A 26,683-nucleotide genomic window follows, 5' to 3' on the forward strand; every position below is an offset into this window, starting at 1 on the left:
GCTATTTCGTTCACTATACTTCAACTACCACACAAACTCTGTAGATAAGGTAGCACAGTCCGGTGATTTTAAGCGGATACACAGTAATGGATCTCATAAATTCATGTATTGTTTCAGGTACTTCCTTTATAATGTATTATTATTGAAGCCTATAAGCTTGCGAACAGAATATTTTAAGCCATGAATCTTTTGATGATAATTGCAGAATAGACATTAGGCTTGAAGCAATATAATGTTTGATGAATTGTTTAAATCAATGCAGTTGACGAAAACATGTTCAGGAGGATTTATCATGCGGTAGCGAGCGGATTTTGCCAACTGCTGGCTCCGTTCCACGTTGCCGTAATTGAATTCCAGCGGCTTGCAAGAGGAGACAGTCGCGGGATATTATTGGGTCAGAGGATGTACGAGATCTTCGACCATTTCCCATGCAAATTGAGCAGACGCGGCTGCTGGCCTCAATGTTACCAGTTTCGACGAATAGATGGTTATAAATAACTGTGATAGACTTCAATGTTTATACCTGATAGTTATCTTTTGTAATTCGTGTTTTAAAAATTTTTACCTTTCATTTCGATAAATTAATAACCACTCAAACCGTTTTTAGATTCACCTCAAGCTGATTGAGGTTTGATTGAAGCTAAAATAAAATTCCAATGTGTAGATCTATAATCAATCATTAAAATAATAATCTACTATCAATAAGCTTGACAATTCCATTTTCATTGATTAAATTTTTTCAAAGTATCTAACGATACTAGATTAACACTTCAATACTACACATCCGGTACCAATCATATACTCTACTGGGGTCAAGCTGACCCTACACAATCTTTACGCTGCTATATTTCATAAACTATTGACTCAATCAACAAAAGAATACACATATCTCTCGTTGTTAAATGTTTAAACTTATTATGATATTTATTGTATAGTGAAAAATATCAAAATTTTCAAGAATTATATTATATTATATTAATAATAATAATAAATACAATGGTACATTAATGACTTAATATTTATTTTTATAAACTGAAATCGTAGTGACTGAAGCTTTATTAGATTTTTATTATAATAATTATTATGAATTATAATATATTATTCATCCATGTAATTATCAGTTTAGTGCAGCAGAACTAGAACAGTTTTTACTGGATTGTTTTTAGCTTCAGCATATCCTATGACCGAAGTTGAACCATCATATACATATACATGTGTAGAGATAATTGTAATAACAAGTTAATTCAATTAAAATAACTAACTTAATGATATATTTCTCTTTTCAATTTTGAAACATCATTACATAAAAAACAAACTTTGTTTACCAAACAAAAAAACTGTCCAAACTTTTTTTAATGGATAGAATCATTAATGGCATTACAAGTACCATCAATTACCAATTGAAGTTGGCAAAAATACAATTATGGTCTTGAAAGGAAATTTATAAAAAATGTAATTAAAATATTGTAATTCAACTTAAAAGGGAGGCAAATAGAATTAATGTCTGGAAATTCACTTCGACTTTGAAAACTCAACTTTTTTCTCCAACATGTGAGAGCTGAAATTTTCTCCGCCTCGGTTTTAAAACTAAATGAAAAATATTAATATGCGAATAAAAAATGTAAGGTAATACTTTTAATATGAAAAATTCAATTTTTTAGAAATTTTAGTGCTTAATGAAAACTTTTATCTTACAAAAAACTATTCTTTTAATCCAAATTAATAACTCCTGACAGAAAAGAGTCATCAATTTCAAAATATATTCAACAAAGAAAAAAGAAACAAATTATTTCTAATGAGTAGTCACGGAGAAGTTTAGTTGATAACCTACATAATATTTTGCACAGTAACAACTAATTACACTACAAACTACGACATCATTGAAGGCTACGTTGATAACAAAACCATTTTCTATTCTAATATTCATTATTGCACAAACTTTCAAGTAATAAGTATAACATTTAACATTTTTGTCATTGTTTTAAGATGATTCTATTGTTTTTATTGGTTGTACCGGGAATAATAGGCGGCACTCTACCTATGGTAAGTATTAATTACCAGACTCCAATTATTTTATCGAAAACATTCCATGATTTGTTGATGCATAGCATTAAAAATAATCATCATTTATTGATCTTGGGTCTAGAGAAAATATTTCACTACCCAAAAAAATCTAGTGATACTTGACCATAACGATGGATTAATTCAACTTGTGACTGCAAATGATGTTTGGCCATCATTTATTAATTACACACAAGACATTACGGATAAAACAGGCATTGATGTAAGAATAATTTTTCTATTTTAAAATACTTAACCATCTTTTTAAATGTAAAAAATTTTTTTGTCACAGTCTAAAGCGTTTGTTGACTATAAAATTTAATAGATTATTCAAAATAATTATATGAATAATCCTACGTTATTTGGATGACCTTAAAATGGAGGTATATTCTATCATTCATCAAAAAATTTATCTCTTTCTGATTTTTTCATCACTACTTATGTTTAATATTCATTTTTACAATTTGTAAATTCATTAATGAGTTGTAGAAAAATGAATTATTTCTATTTAATCATTTGAATACTATTATTAAATTAATATAATACAATTATTCATGAAAAGTTAAAATAATCACTATTTTATTATGATATTGATTAAATTATTATCAACAGATACATGTATTAATACATACAAATATATGTATTAATAATAATTATTATAAATTTATAAGCTTTTTTATATTGCTAAAAAATAATCTTTATGACATTCTTGGTAGATTATAGTTGGATTTGCTGAATGCAATGATTCACATGAATTCAATCACATTATCATAAAATCAATGGACATTTGCGATATTTTGAGTAACTCGGTTGGCATGCCTCCGATCCCACAGACCAAATTTATGATACCAGAAATGTTGGGTCTCTTTGGAACTGAATGTCCAATCAAGGCAGTAATGTATCAACAATTCAAATAAACTTATACCACTTCCTTCTAATATATCTCAAAAAATCATCGCAGTCCAGTTCTAAATGCTACATTGATTGCTTATTAAATCATCATTACGATCATCTTCATTTCTACTCATAATATTTTCTTAATCAAAACATGATGATTTTGCTTATTTTATGTAACATTCCAGGGTCTGAGGAATATTAATCCTTATAGATTTCCTACAGTCATTGAGATGGAAGACATTGGTACTGGTATCAGAGAATTTATTATCAAAATAGATGACAGAAACAAAAGTCTACCTATAATCACTTTAGCCACTACATTAGATATGAAGTATTGGAATGATAAATATTTATTAACGGAATCTTCTTCTTCAATATTGACTCCTTCCATAATGGCATTATCTGTAGTATTTATTATTGAAAAATTCATTCTATAATTCTATATTTACCAAAGGATTTTTTTTGTAAAATTTTTTAATTAACAGAGTTAATTAAAAATAAAATATCCATTGATATGCATTGAATAGAATTTTCCTCATCATCAAGTTGGTTTGAAATTAATATTTAAAAGCACTCACCAGAATAAAATATAAATGTTAAATATATAAATATATCATACATTACTTTATACTAATGACTTCGTATATTCCCACATTTTCTCGTGTTTCATATAAAATCGAAACAAAAACTCGGTGTGATGTCGTTTCTCGCATATTTTGTAGAAGTATACGCGAACAACCTGAATGTACAAGGATTACTTCCGATTAGCATCTAAATCCTAGCGTAGTGACCTATTTTCACGGCAATACTTTGCCCGAGCGCTTCCTCTATACAATGAAAATGCCAGAATACGTAATAGAAAGATATTTAATTAGCTTCGTTTTTTATGTATGAAATAAAAAGGAAAAAATTTTATGTCACAAGAATGCGACTGATGATGAGTTTTTAAGTTCAGAGACAATAGATGAAAAAATAAAATGTTGGAAAAAATTTTGTTATAAAGTTAGTTATCATGAGGAATATAAAATTCTTCTTTGTTTTTGAATTAATTGTATACACATCATGACTTGTTGCTTTATGTTTTTTTTTTTTTTTTAAATTTTAAATTACTTTAAAATGTGTTTAATATTTTATTGTATAAATAATAAATGAATTTTGATAATTGTATTTTTTATCTCAAATGTCATTGAATAATTTTCATGAATTCTTTTGATTGGGGTTTTTAAATTAATATTTGTCAATTATACTCCAAAATGTTATTAAAACGTCTCTTTTGTGATTTTTTCGCTAAAATTGAATACTTTTTATCAATTTTAAACATTAGTTGACATAGAGTAATTAACTTTAGATCATTTATTGATTCAACGATACTCGGATGAATTGAAAAAATAACATTGGTTTATCAAAATAAACTTTCAAATATCAATTAAAAATGGAAAAATAGCTCGTTATTTTTTTTCATTTATCAAACAGCATAACTTCATCTATGAATTCAATATTTGTTCAGATTTGTTTAGCTTCGATAATAAACTTCAGATAAGAACCGCAATAAACTGAATCGATTGTAATAAAAAGCTCTGTTAACAAAAACGAAAAAAAAACAATCAAAATACTCGAATAATTCTAATGATCGTAATCCGACTGAAATTCACAGCAAGTGGCACGAATAGATGTAGCAAAGGACCGGAAGAGATGGATGTTCGGATTAATAGATAAATGAGGATAAAAGCAGACAGTAGGGAAACAGAGAGAAACACATCGGCGCCAGAGGGACTGCAGGACCCTACCACGGAAATCGGTTGACTCCGACCCCAACACCAGCAGCCGGACCGTCGACAAAAGCTCATCTCTCTTCTCTACCCAATATCTCTCTCTTCGCTACACTCTTGCTTCTCTGACGAACCATTCCGTTCCATTCCACGCGCGATTTATTGATCCACGCACGATTCTATCTCCGACAACAGAACGACTTGTCTCGTAGCTCTGTCATGCTTAGGTGGCTACGAATAATGTTGTTATTGTTCAGTATTTCATAATGCTGTCTTTTCTATTAAAAGGATCTTCATCGTAGAAAGATGAGTACAACAAATAGAATATTCAACGGATTGTGGAAAAAACATTCAATGATTATTTGATGAAAAAATTGTTTTAAATAAAATATTTATTAAAAACTTGTTGAATCTAATGCCTGGAAGGAATTAAGAGTAATGTTAATATGATTTATTCAATGTTTAATGAGATGCTTAACATCGTTTTCAAGAAAGAAAAGAAAGTCTGAATAATTTTATTTTTGAAAAAAAAAAACATTATGAAAGTTTAATTATGGTTGATGACATTTTTTTTATTAGAAATTATAATTATCGCGAAAACAATGCTGCAGCAACAATTGGTTCTTGCCAGTTATAAAAATAACTTATTGCGTTATTTTTCTACACTCGTGAAAAGTAATTTTTGCTTTATTTCAGATTGTATTTATTTATTTCATATTATCCACAATTCCGTTGTAAGGAAGACTGAGTCGAAAAGGCTCTTTTAAAAATTTAATTAATGTTTAAAAATTTTACACATTTTTTAGAGAGACTCATCTTGGAGCAAGTAGCTCTAGTCTTGCGATGATTACCCTAATAAAATGCTACTATTCATCAAGAAAGGATTAAAAATTCCTCATTTTCAATGAAATCTAAATCAGTTAACATCACTTAAATGTATATTTGAAAGAAGAAATTTCTCACATCAACTCAAATTGATAAAATAAAATATTCATTGAACTAATGAGGAAGATTTCCTCTTTGAGGAGATTTTTATCAAGTTAATCAAGAGATTTTTTATGCTCGAGAAGAAAACTTGTTTAAAATTATTTGTATAGTTTTATATTTATAAACCAGAACTGAAAGCAATATCACGAGTAGATGAAAGCTTGTAAAAATACGTAGGTCTTAATAAAGGTTGGTAACTTAAAATTTATTCAAATATATGCTAACTTCTCTATCTAGACGTCCACTGTTTGAATTGCTTAGTAAATCATATCACGAGTAATTTATACGAGAAAGCTTTAATTCTTAGCGCTTTATTACTCATTTCTAACCTTGATTATCAAGATTACTCATACAAACATTATCTGAAAGTAATTTATTATTTTTTATTATCCTGCCTTCTTATACTTTGAAAGAATTTATACCTCTATCTTAGAAGACTGGGTAACATATTTTCATTGTTGTGGTATGAAAATGTTTAAATCTCTTATTTTCAATATCTCTGACTCCTTTTGATTAAGGAAGAGGAGGTAGGTCTATCCAACAACCGCAATTTTGTGGTCTATGGTATATCAATTAACCTTTCTCGCGAGTTCAATTTGCCGACTTTCATTCAAAGAGGGAGTTGACCCTTTTCGAATATTCTCCCTTGGTAGTACAACCCTCTCACAACTCTTACTCGAATCAAGTGGACTCTTAAAGCTCAGAGCTGTTCCATTAGTGATTTAAATATTGATTCCTACAAACATGACTAATGGAATCTTGAAATGGCTAAATTTTTCTTTTACACTTGTTATCTTTGTACTAGTCTCTATTCTCAATGCGCAATTGTGAGTTATTGAAGATACTATATAAAAGCATGTGGCGCGTTTGGAATCGCAGATCAAAGTTACCGCAGTAACTAAGTTAAGTCTGAAGCTATACACCAACTAATCCACTCTATGCGAATTGCACCAGTCGTTGCTGAGTCTTGACTCGTAAATAAAACTTTGAGGAGAACCTAAAACGTGTTCCAGAAGTTCGATGTACTCCTTTGGGAATATTCCTATACTGTAATTTCCTGTTTTGGCTTTATAATAATTAATTTTATTCATTTAATACCCGCAAATGTAATACTGCTGGGAAATTAATATCACTTTTAGTCATGAGACTCTCTATGGTCTTACTTGAACAAAACAATTGGCGAAGAAAAATCATTACAAAGATAATAACTGAATTATTTTAAGAAAAGTTACTTTTCAAGTTAAATTGATTTCAAAATATTATTTCATTGGGATAAAAATGAATTCATTTTTTTTTCTTTTTTATTAAACTCATATAATATTTTTATATGATAAAATTTTGATACTGTAACATTAAAAAAAACGGTTTCTTCAGACAAAGTAAAAAACAAGTTGCCAACATAAGGTTATATTTACAAAGAAAATAAAAAAATAAAATAATTGATTATCAACTTTTTATCTTTTACTACTCATTACTACAAAAGATAGAAATTATTTTTTAGTAACACAGAAATTTCGATAAACTTACTCGGATTGTAATCTGGTACAGTGATTGAAAAAAAAAACAATTGTTTATTACTCGGTTCAACATGTCCACGAAAAAAAGCAATTAGTGCGACAGTTTTGTGCTTGTTATAATTTTAATGAATCCCATGAGTTAATTACAAAAAAAATGTTTGGATGAAAATTGTTGAACAAGTTGTTTGATATTTTTATTACATTGTGCTATTTTTGTAATGACTAAATGTCCATGGACAGAAATGTCGATTTTTTGTACCAACCCTTCTCTCCAGCAGTTCAATTATTTATTCCTGCAAAGCAATGAATGTAGTAATAGAATCACTATTGTTGCTTAATTGACTTATCGAGCAAATAATGATAATCGTTAAGTGACTGGAAAATGAAAGGGGAATTGAATTCTCTTGTACTGCAACATTGATAGTCAGTACCTTAACTTGTGAAATTGAATTGACACTCTAAAGATACTATCTTTTGTCGGTAAGTCATGGAAGTTTCGACTGATATTGATATCCAATATCAAAGCAGAACGAACTGAAGAGAGAAAACGATAAGGGGAGTACTCATTCTGAGGCATCCCATCAGTCAGCCGTCATCACCAACGGTTTCAAGCCCTCTCAGTTGGCTAGTACTAGCCCTGAAGCTCAACCTACCCCCTCGAGCGTTTATTCTACGGATCGGATAGCACACGTTACATCAATATTTGCACCCTCGAGGTTTATTCTCTCGTCAGTCACTATTTGCGATACTTTTCTCAACTAAATCTTTCTCTTTCTTCAAAAATACGCTACTATTTCAGCTATACAACCTGATCACTCACTGAAGTAAATTGTTTATTTTTATACAATATTTTCTCTTATAGAAATTTTTTGTGAAACTCAATTGTTTTTTTTTTCAAGTTTAATTTCGAGTACAAAATCTATTTACTGTATGACATTTCTGACAAATTCATATCAGCTTTATTTATTTGTTATTTGTACTATAAAAGAAGATCAATGAATAGATTTTTTGCTCTTCGATTTATTATTATTTTCATATTATTGAACTACTGAAAAATCTTGAATATTTAAACTAAACAAAAAACAAGACTGGTTTATTTATGACCTAACATTAGACCATGGCTTCTAAAAACATGTATAAATTATATTAAAATATCATCTAAACATACATTTATCATATGTATTTACAAATATTATAAATAAATTAATTTTCATATAATTAAAAATATATATTTTCGTGGAGATTAATTTAAACTAGTGTTCGGTCAAGGATGGATTCCTCATGCTTTCCATCTAAGGATACAAAAATGTATAGATACATTTATAAATAAAGTCACGTCACATATACTGACAGAATAAATATTAAAATCAGATTTTTACTTCACCACGATTCTACACTTCAATGTAAATTTAAAAATAAATAAAAAAACTCAATTATAAATTGATAAGCATTAAAAATTAAACTAGAGGTAAATTTTAATAAAGCTCTACCCAATGATCGTTTTATAACAGCAAAATTATTTGATCTGAATTCATTAAAAAAAAATTTTTAAAGTGATAATAAAAAAATAATAAAAACATTCGTTTTATGTTGTATGTATGGTGTTAAATTCTTTATTTCAGAAATTTATTGATAGATAATTTTTTTGTAATTATTAAAAGCTCTTAAAGTGCTCGACAATGGTGATGTATTCAATTTTACTTTTACAAGTGTGAAAAATTATCACGTTATTTCATCCTATTTAAATAATAATAATAAAAAAATTAATTTACGAATTATCATCTTTTTTTCATTTTCGATTTTAAACAAGAAAAAAGAATAATTCCTAAATGTATTATTTTTAAAAAAGGTCTCAGATTGACAAAAGTAGTGATTCAATTATGTAGTAACTACTCTTTCAACAACCCAGTAATAAAAAAATAAAAGTATTCACGAGATTTTCCATTTTCATTTGTTTACATTCATGAAACACGGTACAAGGTTAAGGATTATTTTTTGACTATCTGTATACTATGTGAAGAAGACTCGGTGCGTGTCTGGAGAACTTCCCTAGGGATTCCTAACGGATTATCGTCTTGCTCGTTTCTATCCCCATTCGCCAACGGATATCGCACGTATACCACACCCTCAAACTTAAACTCCACTTTTTTTATTCTCTCAGTAAGTCTCTATGACTTTATATGTATATCCATGTCGTGATACATTTGTCGTCTGTAGATTTGCACGAATGATAATACAAAGCGCCCAGTAAATCTACACCTTTAACTACTTTTTTCATCTTTACTACTTTACATTATATAATTCCGAAGAAGTCCTTTTTTCCAGATAACAATAAATATTACTATAATTAATTATTGCACCAGATAAAAAATAGCTTTATCTTCAGAAAAATTATGAATAAAAAAAGTACGATCTTGTGAATTAAAAATTTTACCATCCTTTAATTCCGGTAGGTTCAATAGCAATATTTAGTTGTATAAATTCATATTTAATTTTACAATTAGTTTACTAGGTAAATGAAGTTAAATAAAATAAGTCGTCATGAATTTGAATTCAGTACGTTCCCAATATAACTCCAATTGAGAAATAAAGTTATATTTACAGCATTCTTTTTATAAATGAATGAATCTATTTGGTTTTTTAAAAATGACATTAATAAAATAAATTATAATAATTATTATTAATACACACATTACATTTCAAATGTAGTAATAGATAAAGAGACTCATGCTTCAAGGCAGATTTTGGAAATTACTTAAAATAAGAAAACTTTTAAAACGATAATGATAATGAAAAATAGTATCATCAATCAATTGTCTTAATTGAATTCATTTCGAGCTATTAATAATCAAAAAATAATGCTGACAAGCAAAGTTGTCGAGTATGAGTTATGTGAAAAATTTAGTTGGATTTACAGGTCACGTCAAAATGCTAATATATGTATACATACTTGCTATTTGAGAAACTACGTTGAATTCAGTTTTACTATGTCAATAAATTTTTCCTTTATTTTCTTATATATTTTTACTCTCTTTTTTTCTCCCACGACGTCTTATACATACTCTTTTGCACGTTTAACGTACGTGCTCACGACACTATCGAATTGTTAAATTGTAGTTGTCAGAAAAATAAACGAGATTGGCATGAAGGAAGAAAAACGTGTGCTAGATGTAAACAGTATTTTTCTCTGAATATGACACTGCGTAGAGTATAGGTAAATATTACAGGAGAAAGATGGAAAAGAATCACGTGGAAAAAACCATTTATGATGTTGAAGAAATTGGAAATTAAATTCGGCACATTCCCAATCGTTTACGATTTTACACTACTTTTTATATTGATATGTCGAAATTCTGTATGCTTTGGATGTCATTTCATCAACGATTACACTTGAGTTTTATTTTTTATTAAGGTTTTCAGACAAAGAATTCTTTTTTATTCATTCGGTAAAAAGTTATTTAATAATTTCCGAGTCATTATGGCTTTGATTTGCCTCTTCTTCCCCACTAAGAAGAAAATAAACAGTAATTGTCAATCTACTGCGAGTTTGAGAGAAGAATTTTTATATTTTTTATTCTTCTCTTGGTGACTGTTTATTAATTTTACATTTATTGAAACCTTGATTGTATGTCTTTCCCTAGAAGAAATCGTAATAATATTATTTAAAAATAAATCAGTGAAAATCACTGCGAAACAACAGAAGGCATTGTAAAGACTGTTTTAAACAGTCAAAAATCAGAAAATCGAACATGTTCAACTGGATTCAATTGAATCTAAGTCCATACATTTTTTTTATTAAAATCTGACATTCTGTTTCAGAATATTCGACAAATCCAATTGAGTCTGATGTTGTGTTTTTTAAGTTTTATCACATCTGATTGGACCGAATTATATATTTCCAACGTTTTATCACATCTTATTAGATCAAATTTATTACTTCGTAATGTTAAATATATGAATGTTTATAAATTCAGATACTAATATAGAACTTGCAGATAAAGTAATGTTTATTAATAAAAAAAAAGTGATATTTTCAGTTTAATTGAAGAAAAAAAAAGACAAAATTAGTTATGTATTGAAATAAAACACTTTCAAATTTGAAATTTGCATTGTATATTAATTATTGATTAAAAAATATTTATCACTGTTCAATTTTCTTCTGCTCCAAAAAATCTCTTTTCGTACGAAAAAAAGGACTTGTCTCAAAAGTTTGATAAAATATTGATTTTACTACTTAAAATTATTTTTTATTTAGATTTCAGTTATTTAATATAATATATAAAAATTTTTTTGATTCATCATTTATGTTGTATAAACTTAAAAGAATTATACTGAAATATTAAGCTTCGAATTTTGTGAAAAACTGAGTTAATACAATGTATTGTTACAAAAAAAAAAAAAAGAAATATGGCCAAAACTAATGAAAGTCTTATCACATTAGCAGATGGACTGCGGAAAGTTGTAATATAATACCTTGTACGTTTTAGAGCGAAGCAAAATGGTTCAAAGATGGTATTAACATTTTGGCCCGGTGCCTGGAGAACCGGCGAAGCGCTCTGATATACCACCCCAATGATTCTACGTGGATCTAGTATATTACCTCACGTATGGATACAAGCGCAAGCTCTTCGACCAGTTTCATGTAACACGCCACTCTGAAAAGCTCTCCTATCTCACTCTTTTACTGCGTCTGAAGCTCATGCTTTTATTGAGTCATCATTTACTATCCTAGACGTGCAACGGACCATGAGATTACCGATTTGTCAATTAGCTCAGGAGCTAATTTATTTATTACCAACTCTCGTACGTTTTTAGGTCGAGGCGAACGACGTTGTTTTTTTACGGCGCTACCACAAAGAAACCAGTAGATAAAGTAACACCGACATGGCTAATTTTGATATAAAGATCTAATATAAGGTAAATTGCAGCAGCTTCATGTATTTAAAGAGTAATAGAGATTGATAGAGATACTGCGACTTTCTAAGGCCACATTATTTTCAGAGTCACTAAACTGTATGATTTTATGGTGTCTTAATGTGATTATGAATATTAAAATATTTTCTCTGACGTGTTAAATATTCTTTGATAAATTTTTTATCGCATGATTCATGAAACTAAATTCCTAACGCATTAGTCTAGTAGTGTGGAAGCAATTTTAAGCAAACATGGCTCGACACTCAGTGGTCACTCAGGGGGATCTACTGTGGCTGTGTTGCACTATTAGTAGAGGAGAGTACGATTTAGGCTCACACTATTATCGCGGTTACTATAAAATGTGTGGTTTACCTCATTGAAAATTAAAATTCTTCCATTATTATAAGATTAGTAGGAACAAAAGTGGGTCAGGTGGAGTAATAGACTCATTATTTACCCCAGTAATGAGAAAACTAATTCAAAATCACTTTAAAATTACTGCTTTCCAACAGTTAATTATTTATTATGAATTTCACGTAATTTTTTAATAAGTATTTTCGATTATTTCTCATAGAAAAAAGGTGTATAAATATTATTATCTGAGTTATAAATTTTAATTATTTTTTTCCTACTTGTTTGAGTTGCATTGAAGAATAAAAAACAGTTCGAAACTTTTCCTCAGAGAAATCTCGATTAAAATATGAAAATTTCTATAAAAAAAAATTCGATTTCATCTCTCTTATTTTTTTTTTGCTTGTTCAGAATGAAAATTTCAATAACGATCAGCCCAGCTTACTTTCTCTTTGAATCATGTTTTCATATGCAATCCAAAGGTAACATTTAATAAAAGTTTTTTTTTCCGATTTTTTTTAACGAAATGAATATTCAAAACTGTAATGAAACTTGATACATTTTTGATATCCAATACAATTCCAAATACCTTTGCTCTATTTCATCCATGTTCCAATTACAAACAAACGATTATAAAAAATCTCGTCATGAAATAAAAATTTTAAAATAAATATCTAGAAAATTTTCAAAATTTTTATCAAGTCAAAGTGATAAAATATTCAATAAAAATATCCAAATAATCAGTATAATAATTTTGAAAATATAAATAATTGAATTTCTCAAACTAATGAGTAAAATTTTTGAAAATTTTTTTCTCTTGTTCTTTTTTCTTTTCATTTTCTTTTCAAAAGGCATCTACTGGCATCCGTTCATCAAACAAGTGCAACCAAGCGGCAAATATTCCGGTAACAGGGTTCCCTTCTGCACAACGCAGCTTCCGGCTTCTGATTTCCCAAAGAGAAATTCTGTATACTGTAAGAAACGATGAAGACTATCAGCAAAGTTCTCTCATTCCCTTTTACGCTTTCAGAATGTAACGATATAGTTACGATACAAAATCTTCCTCAACATTTAGTTATGCTGTAAGAATAGATGATGGTCAAGGCTCTACCTTGGTGTACTCTTTAAATTTTCCTCTACTTGTGTTACTTGGACTTTGCCTTTACCTTTGACTTGGTATTTAATTCAAAGATTTGATCAAAAAGAAGACTTTTCTGTTCTCTGTCACTTTGAAAGATGGGCATCTAAATGTTCTTCTACTTGAAAAGTTATTAAACTTTTCCTTAGTTTAGTGTCGATTACTTATTAATTATTTATTAAAAAAAGATTTTTACTTTTTAATAAAATATGATGATTGTAATTAATTACAATTTGGTGCAATAAAGAAAAAGTTACAAGTTCTCTAACCTCTCGGAACGAACTGGAACTTGTTGTTTTTACTTAGAGACACTGGAACCAAAGTTAAAAGTGCTTTATCAGAATTCAGTGACCTCCCAACGCATCAATTAACTTCCTAACAACTAAAACTGGTGAACTGATTTCGTAATATTGCCAAACGAAGTTTACTGCGTGTAAACAAATTTTTGGTTTCATTAATTCTAATAATAATAATATAAACAATTTTAGTTTAATACATTTTATATTCTAATGCCATTATTGTTGAGAAATAAATCAATTAATCACTAAAGTCATTTTAAATTGAAAAAAATTTCATTATCACACAGATACTATTATTGTTGTTCGTTTTATTTATTGAAATGTTTTCCAAACAATTAAATCGATTTGATTGGATTTGAAATTTATTATATTTATAAATATTCTCTAGATACAAAATTAGAATTATTTTCACGGTATTTAAATAATTCTGCTCATGATACATTCCCTTGTTCTCTCAATTTAGATTTTATTTTTAACCATTTTTATGTAATGTCGCTTATAAACCTATTTTCGCTCTGTAAATTTATGCTGTAATTAAAAAAGACTTTTTTGTCAAAATATTACTTACAAAAAATGTTTTGGTATCTTTTCATAGTTAGATGAGTCGTTAATCAATAAGAAAATATAATTATGTATTTTTTATAGGAGAAAAAATTAATTCATAGTAACTTAATTGAAGAAATTAATTAATTTAATATATAGACATAGAGTGAATTTTGTTATGGCTGTACAATTTGTAATAAACTTGCAACGCAATAGAAATCAAGAGTAAAATACTCCGTTAAGAGCCATTTTTCCACGCCTTCTATGTAGAGTAACATTTATTTTCAATTCATTGTATCTCTAGGTTTACTACCCTAGAGTAAACTTTATGTCTACTACGCAGTTAACTTTTACTCTCTTTTACAGGATAGCTTGTTTTTATTCATACATATTATTATCAATTTTATTTAATAATAATAATAATTTTTATTCGATTTTTTTATCTATAGTCTTTTTCTCTAAAAAACCTTTCTATGTAATTTTGTTTTTGCAATATATTACAACTAATTTATTTTCACGAATCAAATGAGTATCGTTTACCACACATTTAAATTTGTAATTGAGCTTAATCTGATTAGAGCAATTGAAGAATGTAGCAATTGGAAAAAAATAAAAGGGCAAACTTGTTAATGAATAATGATAGTAAATACTTTTGGAGGAAAAAGTGTCAGAAATAGGCTAAGGTATTTTTACAATTCATGTGCGTGACTGAAAAAATCGAATGTTTGTTCATACGTACTCAACCAATCCCAAGTTAGTTTCCGTCAGCACACGCACAGAAAATAGAATAGATTATTCCTCAGGGTAGTGTTGAGTGTTGGCAATTTTTGGTTGCAGACACAATCGACGATCGACCGCTTGGCCACAGGTTTTGAATTCACAAAAGCCTCACTCTCTAGAGAGATTGGAGTAACTCCTACCTCTACTTTCTATGCTATCAGTCTCTACTTCACAACCACTCACTCAGTACTCTATAGAATAAAATATTTTATTCCTGTTCCGTTTTTTTTCTATAAATTTCATTTTCATTAACCTTTATTTTCCTTTGAGAATTCAACGTGATACATTATATATTATTTTACTGAACGCGCTTGGAATACATGAGTTGATTAAAAATACGTTTTAAAATCGTGGCCGTAAGACTTTGCTATGCAAATGCAATAGCTCTCGTATGCTTTGTTGACTCGTCTTCATCGCTTTGACGTTGTTTTATCGAACAAAATAGGTCCATGTCCGACAAACTTATAATTTTAACTAATTTATTGTGGCTTTAGTTTAAACTTTGGTGTCAGTGATTGATCGTGAACAAAATACGAATTATCTTTGACGTAAAACTAAACTGTTATACGCTGGTTAATTTTAGTGAAAAAACTACTGAACTAAAATTAAATGCAAATAATATATCCATTACATTCAAAAGAACCTATTCAAATCAAGTAAATATCCATTTTGAAATTTAAAAAGGCTTATTCGAATAGTTGCAACTGAGAAATCAGCATACTTTATTTATTGACTTATTTTTAATATAATAATCAATAAAATGATTATTCGATTCGTCCCAATTTATTCCAAAATTGCTTCAATTTCATCTAGCAGTTTTATTCGCCATTGAAATTCCATAAAATACTAGCTATTAGAGCTGTTATTCTAATTTATTCATAAAAGAAAGGAATATCGTAAAAGATGGTAATTTTAAATTTAATTTCTATTCGAAAAAGGTTGAAACAATAATATAAAATGATTCAATATAAAATTGTCTTGTAATTTGATATAAAAGGTGTAATTCGATCAGAAAAAGCAGTTTAAATTAAAAATATTTGTTCTCTTTAAAGTAAAAAATTCATTTTCAATAAAAAAAATTCCCCTTGGTCAAAGATAAGTCTTGCTTCTTATAAAGCTTGTTTAAAGATTTCTTTTAAAAGAAATACGTTTTCTTAAATTTAAATATTCATTAGTTAATTTGATTAAAAAAAAACATAAATACTAATCATAAAATGCAAATATTTAGCAAAAAAAATATCAACGAACAATATACTCAACTCTATTCAAACTCAACAATTTTAGAGAAATGAATATTTGCAGTGATAATCCAATCTTTATGTCAATAAGTTGATAATGAACAAGCTGTCTAACAGTTGAATGCACATCAGTTATCCTCAAAGTAAACTAAAAACTATATCAATATTTATATTCATAAGAAGAGCAAATAGAGAAGAAATTTCTAAACAGACTAGTAACTTCCCTCAGTTCTCATTGAAGTGAAGAACTGATAATGCACACAGAAAGGAGAAATAAGAGAACGAATGTGAGGTCGAGAAGGTAATCTCAAAGCTTGCGAATAGCAAGGATAGACGACGTAAGCCTGGAGGCACTCAGTGCAATTTGTCTTGTTGGCCTGGGCATCTTTCTCTCTCACTACACCAGTCCCGAAGGACACTGTGATGAACGGTCGGCGTCTGTGTTTATCGTCGACGTTAAATTAGCCGAAAACTATCAGCGAATTACCTTTGCGATATATACTTTGCCTTAAACTCTTGGTTGAGCTGTCAAGAACTTGCTCAATAAGGAAATGTTGCTTTATCTTGCTCATTAAGCTTCATCAAGTTCAACCTCTCCAAGATATTCTTTCGCTGCTGACTTTTCAAACTATCACATCAAACTATACTTTAAACTGTGGTAAATTAACACAACTCAATTAAACTTAAAATTTATTGATTATATTAATAAACAACTAAATATATCAACACAGTAGATATTTATTTAAGATGCTTTCAATAAGTAGGTACCAATGTCAATTGGAAAAAGCATCAGCTGTAAAAAACCAGTCATGTTAAAGATCATTTTTTTTTCCTTTTCCAACTGAGGTTCATTTAAGTATTAATAAGTAAACGTAAATTATTCATCAATAATTTTAATCAGGTCTAGAATAAATTAGATATTTATTGGGTCACGATATCGACCTGAATGTACCTTTTAATTATAATAAACTACAATCACAAATTCCTGACTAATTATAAGAAAAATTTATTCATACTTTTTATTTAGAAATAATTTTTTTAACTCATAAATCTGAAACCAATCAAACTTGAGCTTTGACTCTTTTTGATATTGATTATTATCATAGAATATCTTAAGACTATTTTGCTAAAAATAATGATTACTTGAGATTATTTGATTCATCAATAAAAAAATTAAAAAAATTTTAACAATTTAGAAGTAATAATGAATAGTTGGAATATTCTTAATAAACAATAGATTTTATTTAGCTGTTTAATCTTAATCATAGAAAAGAAAGGTCGATGTGTATCGAATAAAGTACAGTAATAAGAAGTCAAGGAGTGAAACATCTGAGAGATGAGATATATGAGGCTGATTTCTACAGTGAATTCAGTGGATCTCAGGAGGTTCAATAAATAGAGAAGTTGGTGAAAAGAATAAGGGATACTCGTGCTTCATTCTATGGCATCAGATGTAGGTAAGCGAGCCACGTAAGTAAAGAAGGAGCTAAGGGATCCTCTCGAACGATAAGAACACATCCAAAAGGTCATTTCAACGAGGAAAGCTCGTTTCGATTCTCTCTGGAAGCGTAACAGCAGCCTCACTACTTGGATGCTGCTCGGAATAACATGAAATTTGTTTTCCTATCTCTCTCCTCTTTACACCCTTCTGCATTATTTTACTTCATACACAGAGGCTCCAGATAAGAAATGTCCGATTTAGCAACAAATAAAACGGATCCTCACGCCAATGTATATATTGGACGATAAATTCTTAGCGTTTTTATAGACTCTAAAGAAGATCCTGTTCATACCAAGAATATAGTTTCTCTCTACCTATGAAGCATCTGCAGAATTTGGTCGAGTTTATAGGACGTGAAATTTTGAATTTATTGCACTATTACTCTATACCAGTGCTATAACCGAAAACGGAAACAAGTTATGTATAGCTCATGTGATGAATTTGCGGTGGCAACACATTCTCTAGTTCATTGGGGCAACTTTAGATTATCGTATATAGGGTATTTCGATTGGACAATGAACACAAGATATAATTGCTTTTAAAAGAAATAAAAGTAAATCAAACATGTTTCATTTTTAGATTTATCTTTGGGATAACTAATTTCAACTGGAAAAATTGTCTGATGTAGAACAGCTATTTTATTTCCATTTAAAATTGATGGAACTTTTAAAATTTTTTAGATACTTTGGGTTAATCAATCATATAAATAAGCAACAACTCCATCGAGTTTATTTTTAGAGTAAAAGTTTTCAGTGGACGAGTTTTTTTGTTTTCATAAAAATTATTATTTTAGTTTGATACTGAATAATTATAGTTGATTTTATTATAAAGAATGTTTGTGTTATTTTTAGAAATTTAGAAACTTTCTTAAATAATTTTGTTGCTATTTTACAAGCTAATTTATATAGTGAGATGAGATATTGATATGTGACTAAGCACTACCTTAGGTTCTCTAGATTTTTTGTAATAAAATTTCTTGGGTAATTTTCAATACAAAAGATTTGTCGAAAATTTAATGTTTTATTTTTTGATAGACCAAGTTTATCTAGCCATTAATTCCATTCTGACCATGTTCATCACAAAGTATATAGCGATAAAAAGCAGTAAAAGTTTCAGAAAAGATGAGAATGAGGAAGCGCATAAAAAGAGATGAAAGCAATTTAGTCGTTGACGAGGTAGCATACAATACGTAATATTTGACTCATAAGTGAGAATTCTGAAAACTAAAATCTCTGGCTATGAGAAACGACATGATCTTCACAGCCTATTGTCACGACGTCCGGTACAGGCAAGAGATAAAAGCACTTATTCTCGTGCTTTTGCTTTAGTTGACAACGAGCTAAAATGCATTGCACCTTTTTTCCTTTATTGACTAAAGTTGTGTTGGAAATATTTTTGTGTTCAAGTTTACACTCGATGTTTTCACACTTTTAAAAGTTCAATAAAAAAAACTACGCTCTATCCACTGTCCTCAGTTTCTCGTCTATCTAGTGACAATGTCTAAAACTTCAACTGCTATGTCACGGCATCAGTAGACGAACAGACGCGACGCGACTTCCGTTAAACAGGACGACGAGCAAGTGTCTCTTCGCGATTTCGGATTAGTTTCCGCGCGCGTGCACGCGTCACATAGAGTTTTCTCGACTTTAGTACACTACACATACTTCTGTCTCAACTGATCGCTAGAGTACAGTCAGTAACTTCTACAACTATCGATCGGCACACTTTTCATGAAAGTTTCTCAAGTCATGTATAGGAAACCTTACGGTGAACTTTAACTTAAGCATAAGAGATTATAATGTCATCCTACCTTAATCTCCACCAGCCTCTCATGTCGATCACGTAAAATTAAAAAAGTCCTGACGATTATTCCTGAGAATTCCTGTTTAATCATCGCGATCAGAGAACTTCTGAAATTTCAAAATAAAATTGGAATGAGTAAGTTAAACCACCTTTAGTATGCTTTTAAAAACATTTAGATGGTTAGAATAAATTGTTCATAAAATTATTAATTTTTTTTGAAGATTAAATAATATAAAGACTTTTTCACACTTTAATTTTCTCAAATAAATTTCTAATTTTATATTATCTTGGAGTTAATTTTACGTTACCTATACATGTAGATAAATAATCATCATAAATTTAATTCTACCAAACTTCCATTAACTCTTATATCATTAAACACAAGCTTGTATTCTAAATACTTAATCTAACGTCTAATTTTACTTGAAAATACTTATTATTCATAGTTCCAAGTAATTCACACAGCGTTAATAATACTTTTAAAGTGTAAATAAATCTTCTTTTCAGAATAATTAAAATAGTCTTATTCATCTATTATGAATTACACATTAGCACAAAATGTATCACACGATTTTATGTATTACAAGTTTGCAAAAAATAAATAGCATTCTTTAATCTAATTATTATCTTGATTAATACGATGAGGAACAGAAAAATAAATATTCGCTACCATAATTCAAACCACACCGAATGTTTCACATTATTGCTTTTTTAATTTGCTAAAAGAGTTGCTAATGACAAACATTCCCTTAGAATATGTTTTTTAAAAAAGTAAGCAAAGAATTGAAAAAAGATGGTAAAAAAAACAAGTGGAAAGGAAGCGTAAAATTTTGCTGAGAATTCTGGCGCCAAGGATCTTGCTGCTATTTTACTGTTTAATTATTCCACTATTTTCCATACTAGTGCACAACATATTTTGTTATGTCCGGCTAACACCAACACTTTGTTATCTCTTAATAACTGACTTATAATTTGCATAAAGAAAAATGCAAATAAGATCAGAGCTTATTATATAAATAGAGTATTTTTTTTTTTTAGGAATAAAATATAAAACTCAATAAAAACTTTAGCTAACATTGTTCCGATAATGTAACTTATTGAAAGCATTATTGATCAATTCATTGTTCGATACGTTGAACTACCAAGTTTTATTCATTCATTAATAGGTAACGATGCATGAATAGAGAAACTGGTAAGAAAAGAAGTTATTCACATTGAATTGAAGCATTTCAATGGATGCAGCATCTTAATGGCTTTCAAACATGACTTTTTAATGCTTATCGAAAGTGTATGACAAATTAAGTGAAATTTAATTCAATGAAACTTTGATAAATCTCGTGAGTGTATTCACCTCTGCATTATATTCAATGAAAGAGGAATATAGGAGTAGAGATAATTAATTAATTAAATTTGTTTTTAATATTGTATTAATTGATTAGTGAAAATGAATAGAGTTTGATGAAAAGTTCAAAGAGAGTATTGTGGATGTTATGAATGGAGAGAATATTTTATATTTGAACCTACATAATAGGATTGTAATTCTGTTTTCCGCATTGAACTTATGTTCAATATATTCAAAAATTCATTGTTCAAACAATTTTTATTGAAGGATGGATTTTATTTTTAAAACATATTGTAGGAAATAATTTAATGAAATTATTATTTTTAACTTTTATTTGGGTTTATTGTTAGTTATGTTTTAAAAAATTTATCAACTAGTGTGAATGCTTGAGTAAATAGTCGTGTTTATTTTATTACAGAGTTGTATTTATTAAAATTATGTAAATAATCTATTGCAATAATATCAACAGTAGATGTAATGCAGGTAAATGTTTTTCTTAAATAATAAATTCACCATCTGAACAATAATTTTTTATCTCGAGGTCTTTTATTTTTTCATGATTAGAAATAGATATAAACACTAAACCAGGACTTCCACCTAAAAGGATTCTGTTTGCATGCAACTGCATCGTTGATAATCAAGATCCGGTCTGCAACAGCGACATGTAATTACATTTTATTTGCAACTTAGAAACTCCAAATTGAAATTGATTTTCTTATTTTTTTACTGTCAATTACTCTATCTGCCACTTGTATTTAATTTGTATAGTCATTTAATTTAAATTATTTTATTCAAAATATAATCTAAAATGATAGCAAAATTAATTAAAATGACACATATAATAAAGGTAGTAAATGATCACGAATAAAAACATGAATTAATATAAACTTACTGAAATAATAACAATGAGAAAATGAAAATGAAATCAGATGAAAGTACTTGACACTTTGTTATCAAATGACAATAATGAGTATAATTACGAAATATCAGACCAACTATTTAATATGGAATGAATACGTGTATGATAATACAAATATCTTAACATCAACAAACAGCTTTGAAATGCTATCTCATGTATATAATGATTAAATCGAATCAAGTTTAATCATATGTTGATTAATCTCCTGGGTCAGTTTGCATAATACATAATGAGAATAGAACGAGAAAATGAGGATAAAGAAGGGGTTGACGTAAACTCGGATCGATTGATGCGGTATAGTGTAAACCTTGCGCGCACGTCGACCGATATGTGTAGTGCTTGGAAGCTAGGATCGGTCGCGCGGAATTATGGCGGCTCCGTGGCACGTTGCCGTTTATGGGATTAATGGATACGTGGGCAATGTATTGAGAACGTGACCAATGGCTTATGTTATCTACAACAGATGCTATTCTACATCACATTTCAAACGTTGAGTTGAAGAATAAGCTCGTCATGTATCACAACAAATTACACAAACACACCTCATACCTATACCTTTTATTGAAGAAAGTTTTAAAACTTTTTCTCGCTAACAAGAAAATCAATTCATTGATCTGTGTTGCCATAGTTAAAAATTTTCTTGGATAAAGATACTCTTCGAGAGCATTTCCGTGTCACGAAAATCATGACTGTCGTGTCGAAGTTACATAAAAGTCGCAGGGGAAAAGAGAAGCAGAGTTGCTTGGGTACAAGTATACGCACAAGCTCTCTAAAGCTTCCCATTAAAATGCTAGCGACCAGGAAAGTTTGCAAAATTTATTGGCCAATCTTGCCTAGGAATATTTACGAGCCACTGTACAACATAGAGAGCAAGAGGAAAAGTCACTTTATTTTAAACTAACCATCTAGAAACTACGTAATAAATACTCCATACTTGACCTCATGAAAATTTCTTCAAAACTAATGTTTCAAGTAATAACTTCTTACTCGTCTTCTCAGGAATTAGTCCACGAATGAAAATACTTTTTTAATTGAATTATTTCCATTGATTACATTTTGAACATTTTTCGAGTACTCACTTCATACACCAAAACTTGCAAAAGATAATTACATTTTACTGTAATTAGTTGTTTTAGAAATACTTTTGAATCATTTAACATCAGAGAACTCATATTTTAAAACATTTTCATGATTAAGTTGTTTCTTTGAACAATTTTTCATCATTAAAATAGATTGTGCTTCAGTAATATCATAGGCAAAAATATTATGTCTTAATACATTATCAGGAGTTTATATAGATAAATAATTTTTATGAATCAAAGTTTTACAATAGCTGTAATACTAGTACTTAGTCATGAAAAAAACAAGAAAACATAGATAAAGTTGTTGGTATTAATCTTATTCCAATAATTCATAATGTTCTGCGTAAACTTAACTAATTCAACTTTTATCAAATTTTAATCACAGATAACAAAATTATATTTATTTTAATAGAAAAGTAAATAAAAAAAATCATAGGAAGTTCAAGTTTACATATGATTACCTAATGAACGTCAAATTAAAAAATAAAGAGATTAACAATAATTGAATTGTGGTGATAAAGTTATAAATTAGAAACTAGTTAGAAGCTTAAACTTCTTGGTAATAAAATTAGTTTATATGATTACATCATATATTTCTTAATAATTAATTATAAGACATGCCCAAAAGTCAACATACTGTCATCTTTTCAGACAATTTTTTCAGTGGTTAGACAGCAAGGTCGTTCAAAGAGATGAGAAACGGTTCAAGTGGAGGCAATAACGTCATAGCCCAAGGGTAGAAATGTACATATATATATATATATAGAATTTAAGTACAGATATTTCCTATAAGCTCAATAGACACAACTGAAAAGCAAAACAAGAGCAATCATAGCAGTAATAAGACTTGATAAAAACCAAAGTATCCAATAAGTAAATGGATAAAAGCAAAATTGAAAATTCCCTCAAAGTAGTAGTAAGAGGAGATAAGTCACAAGCTTTAACTTGGCTATGGTACTTTGGAGCGTGCGAGAAAGAATTTTCATATTCGATAGAATCCAAAGGTTGTTCGTAGGAGAGAAATTTCAAATTCTTTCGTCCCTCGAGAAAACGAGCCGAACTTTTCGTCAGTGAAATCCGTGCTTTTTTCTAACTTGCAAGACTACACTCACCTTCTTATACAAACTTCTCTTCTCCTTGATGACCCTCGTAACCCCCTAGCCGATCGATGTAATCGTTTTTCGCATAGGTAATATCAAGCGTCTGATCCGCTAAGTTATTTCCACGTGAAATCGAGCTGCTTCGACGATAAACATAAATTGTATGCTCCACCGAACATCCTCACTCCCTTCGTTCAGCATCTTTACCTCTTTTCATATCTTATTTCGTGTCTGATATTTCGGCATTATCTCGTAGGAATTATTCCTCGAAAAAATAACTACAAAGAAAGCTTTTGAATTCATTTCAATAAAAATCTCCACTTGCTAGTTCATTACCATCAATCTATCATTATTTTTTGTTACAGAAACTAAGTATCCAATTATCATAATATAATGATTCTTGGGCTTGGAAAATCAAATGTTGACGTTTTTCATTTTTTTTTTATCATTTCATAACTTTTATTCATAGAAAAAATTGACCTAATAAATTTTGGAAAAAATTTTTTTTTAATTGAGAGAAAACTTTTGATGTTCAGACAATAAATAAAATGAAAAATTTTCTAGTTAACATTGTTCTCTTGGCAAAATGATTTTTTAAATCAGAGTTTTCAGCATGTATGAGCAGATTTATTGAAAATAATAGCCAATTCTACTCAATTATTTTAAAAATGGAATCTCTCTTTGACATTAAAAAAAATACTAACAGAGTTTTTTAAATAGAAAGTTAAACTTTCAATTATTTTTCATTAATTGGAAAATAATAACTCAATAAATCCACAAAAAATTTTATTCACTCTTCAACACTTGATAACGTGATTATTAGCATCGAATAATTTTAATTACTCGATTTTCTAAACAAATGTGAACCATAAAAGTTCTATTATCAAAGTTAAATATTTTTTTGTTGAATACTGAATCATCAGATATTCAATTAATCAATGCTATTTTCCTATCCTACCAAATATTACCAACTTGTTGAATTATTTCCTAATTATATTTTTAAAAAAACAACACCTTTTAAGGAGAAGATAAACTCAAGATGTTGACCTCAGATGATCCAACGATTTCTAGTTTATTCTTATATGAAAACTCCTTCTTTGATGAATAGCTTTTTTCTATAATGAAGAACTTCTATCTAAAACTTTTTATTTATAGTGAATCATTAAAGTAGTTACACTTTTTATAAGATAAAGTAGAGTGAAAAAAGCTTTTGATTCATTTCTGATAAAAATGGCTTTTTCATTTGCTCTTTTGAAAAATCGATCACTATTTTTAAGGGAAAAATGATGCTCAAGGCTAGAAAGCTAATATGATATGTACGTTAATTGAATCTTCACTCGACAGGTATTTGCAATTCGTATTCATCCGTCATTTTCACTCTAAAAAAGGGCAGAAACAAAATTACTATTCACAATATTCTGCCCTTTCACCTTTCACCCTTTTTCAATATAGTTTCTATTTTTAATTAAAAATATAAAGATAAAAGTTTCATAGGAATCATCTGATGCTTATAATAATGGAAACCTAAACTAACTTGAAATACTTGGGCAGCAAAAAAGTTTTGACAGGTATAAAGATATCAAAAAAATCGATTTTAGATATTTCTAGACTTAAAGTATTCTCTTCTTGGATAGTATGTTAATGCTTCATTGATTTTTTAGAAAAATGGGGTGAATCAAATAAATAACTATTTAATTAATTTTACTCAATATGTTATTGACTTTCTATCAAGAAAGTACTGTAAAATACATGAATTTTCTAGTCGACTGATTAGTTATTAGCAATACTTAATTAGTTTGTTTATATTTAGTTGGCTAGACCTGAATCAGCCAAACGTAATTTTTATTTCTCAATTTATCCCTCATATTTATTACTTTATAATTGTCATTTTATCTTTCGATTTTGTTTAACTATATTTATTAATATTACATCAATATTATGATTTATTTACTCTAATTCTAGTTTCATGAGTCGAAGTATTGCTTTATTTAATTTCAAAAATAATCATCGTCTGTTTTTTATAGCTTTTTTTCTTATTGAGTATTTCTAAATAATTAGATAGTTTATTTAAAAATGTTGATTTTTTCCCCTAATGTATTTTTTAAACTTTCTATTGAGTTTTCTATGACTCATCTGTACATCATTTAATAACATTATACAAAGAAAGGAAACAAGATATTGCTGACGGATACGAAACTTCGATAACAAAGTTCAAAAACGCAACTGTTATAAACTCAGAAGCTCTCCAAGATGCTTTGAGTTCTCTAGCTTTTGACTGTGAAATATGGCATAACTTTTAACCCGCATGTCAAAGTGACTTTACTAAAAACATACAGATCTACATTTAGAATCAAAAACTAGAAAGCCAAGTTCAATTTTATGTATAATTCCATTTGACTAATTTTCCAGAAAACTGAAAAATGCTAAGTAAACTAATAAAAA

The 26,683-nt window shown here is 28.7% G+C and overlaps 2 protein-coding genes across 4 annotated transcripts in view; one reads left to right on the plus strand and one right to left on the minus strand.

Annotated features, from left to right (window-relative positions):
• LOC118074677 (uncharacterized) overlaps positions 1-26,683 on the minus strand; it is a 97,943-nt gene that overhangs the window by 57,550 nt on the left and 13,710 nt on the right. For all 3 annotated transcript variants that reach the window (XM_035096094.1, XM_035096096.1, XM_035096092.1), the window contains one exon: positions 19,806-19,905. The gene's annotated coding sequence lies outside the window, so the exon portion shown is untranslated. The remainder of the gene's footprint in view (positions 1-19,805; positions 19,906-26,683) is intronic.
• On the plus strand, positions 1,906-3,948 carry LOC118074676 (uncharacterized). The gene is made up of 4 exons (XM_035096091.1): positions 1,906-2,043; positions 2,147-2,284; positions 2,778-2,954; positions 3,144-3,948. Exons 1-4 carry the CDS (start codon positions 1,987-1,989, stop codon positions 3,393-3,395), a joined length of 624 nt encoding a protein of 207 aa, XP_034951982.1. The 5' UTR covers positions 1,906-1,986; the 3' UTR covers positions 3,396-3,948.

Source organism: Chelonus insularis, unplaced genomic scaffold, assembly GCF_013357705.1.
Source record: "Chelonus insularis isolate UGA/USDA-ARS -01 unplaced genomic scaffold, ASM1335770v1 contig_139_pilon, whole genome shotgun sequence".
Lineage (NCBI taxonomy): Eukaryota > Metazoa > Arthropoda > Insecta > Hymenoptera > Braconidae > Chelonus > Chelonus insularis.

What these genes read in the sequence shown, in the direction of transcription:
- LOC118074676 (XM_035096091.1), top strand. Translation starts at nt 1,987, where the DNA reads ATGATTCTATTGTTTTTATTGGTTGTACCGGGAATAATAGGCGGCACT. An exon ending in TAGGCGGCACTCTACCTATG is followed by an intron (nt 2,044 to 2,146) that starts GTAAGTATTAAT and finishes TCTTGGGTCTAG; the next exon opens with AGAAAATATTTCACTACCCA. An exon ending in CTGAATGTCCAATCAAGGCA is followed by an intron (nt 2,955 to 3,143) that starts GTAATGTATCAA and finishes GTAACATTCCAG; the next exon opens with GGTCTGAGGAATATTAATCC.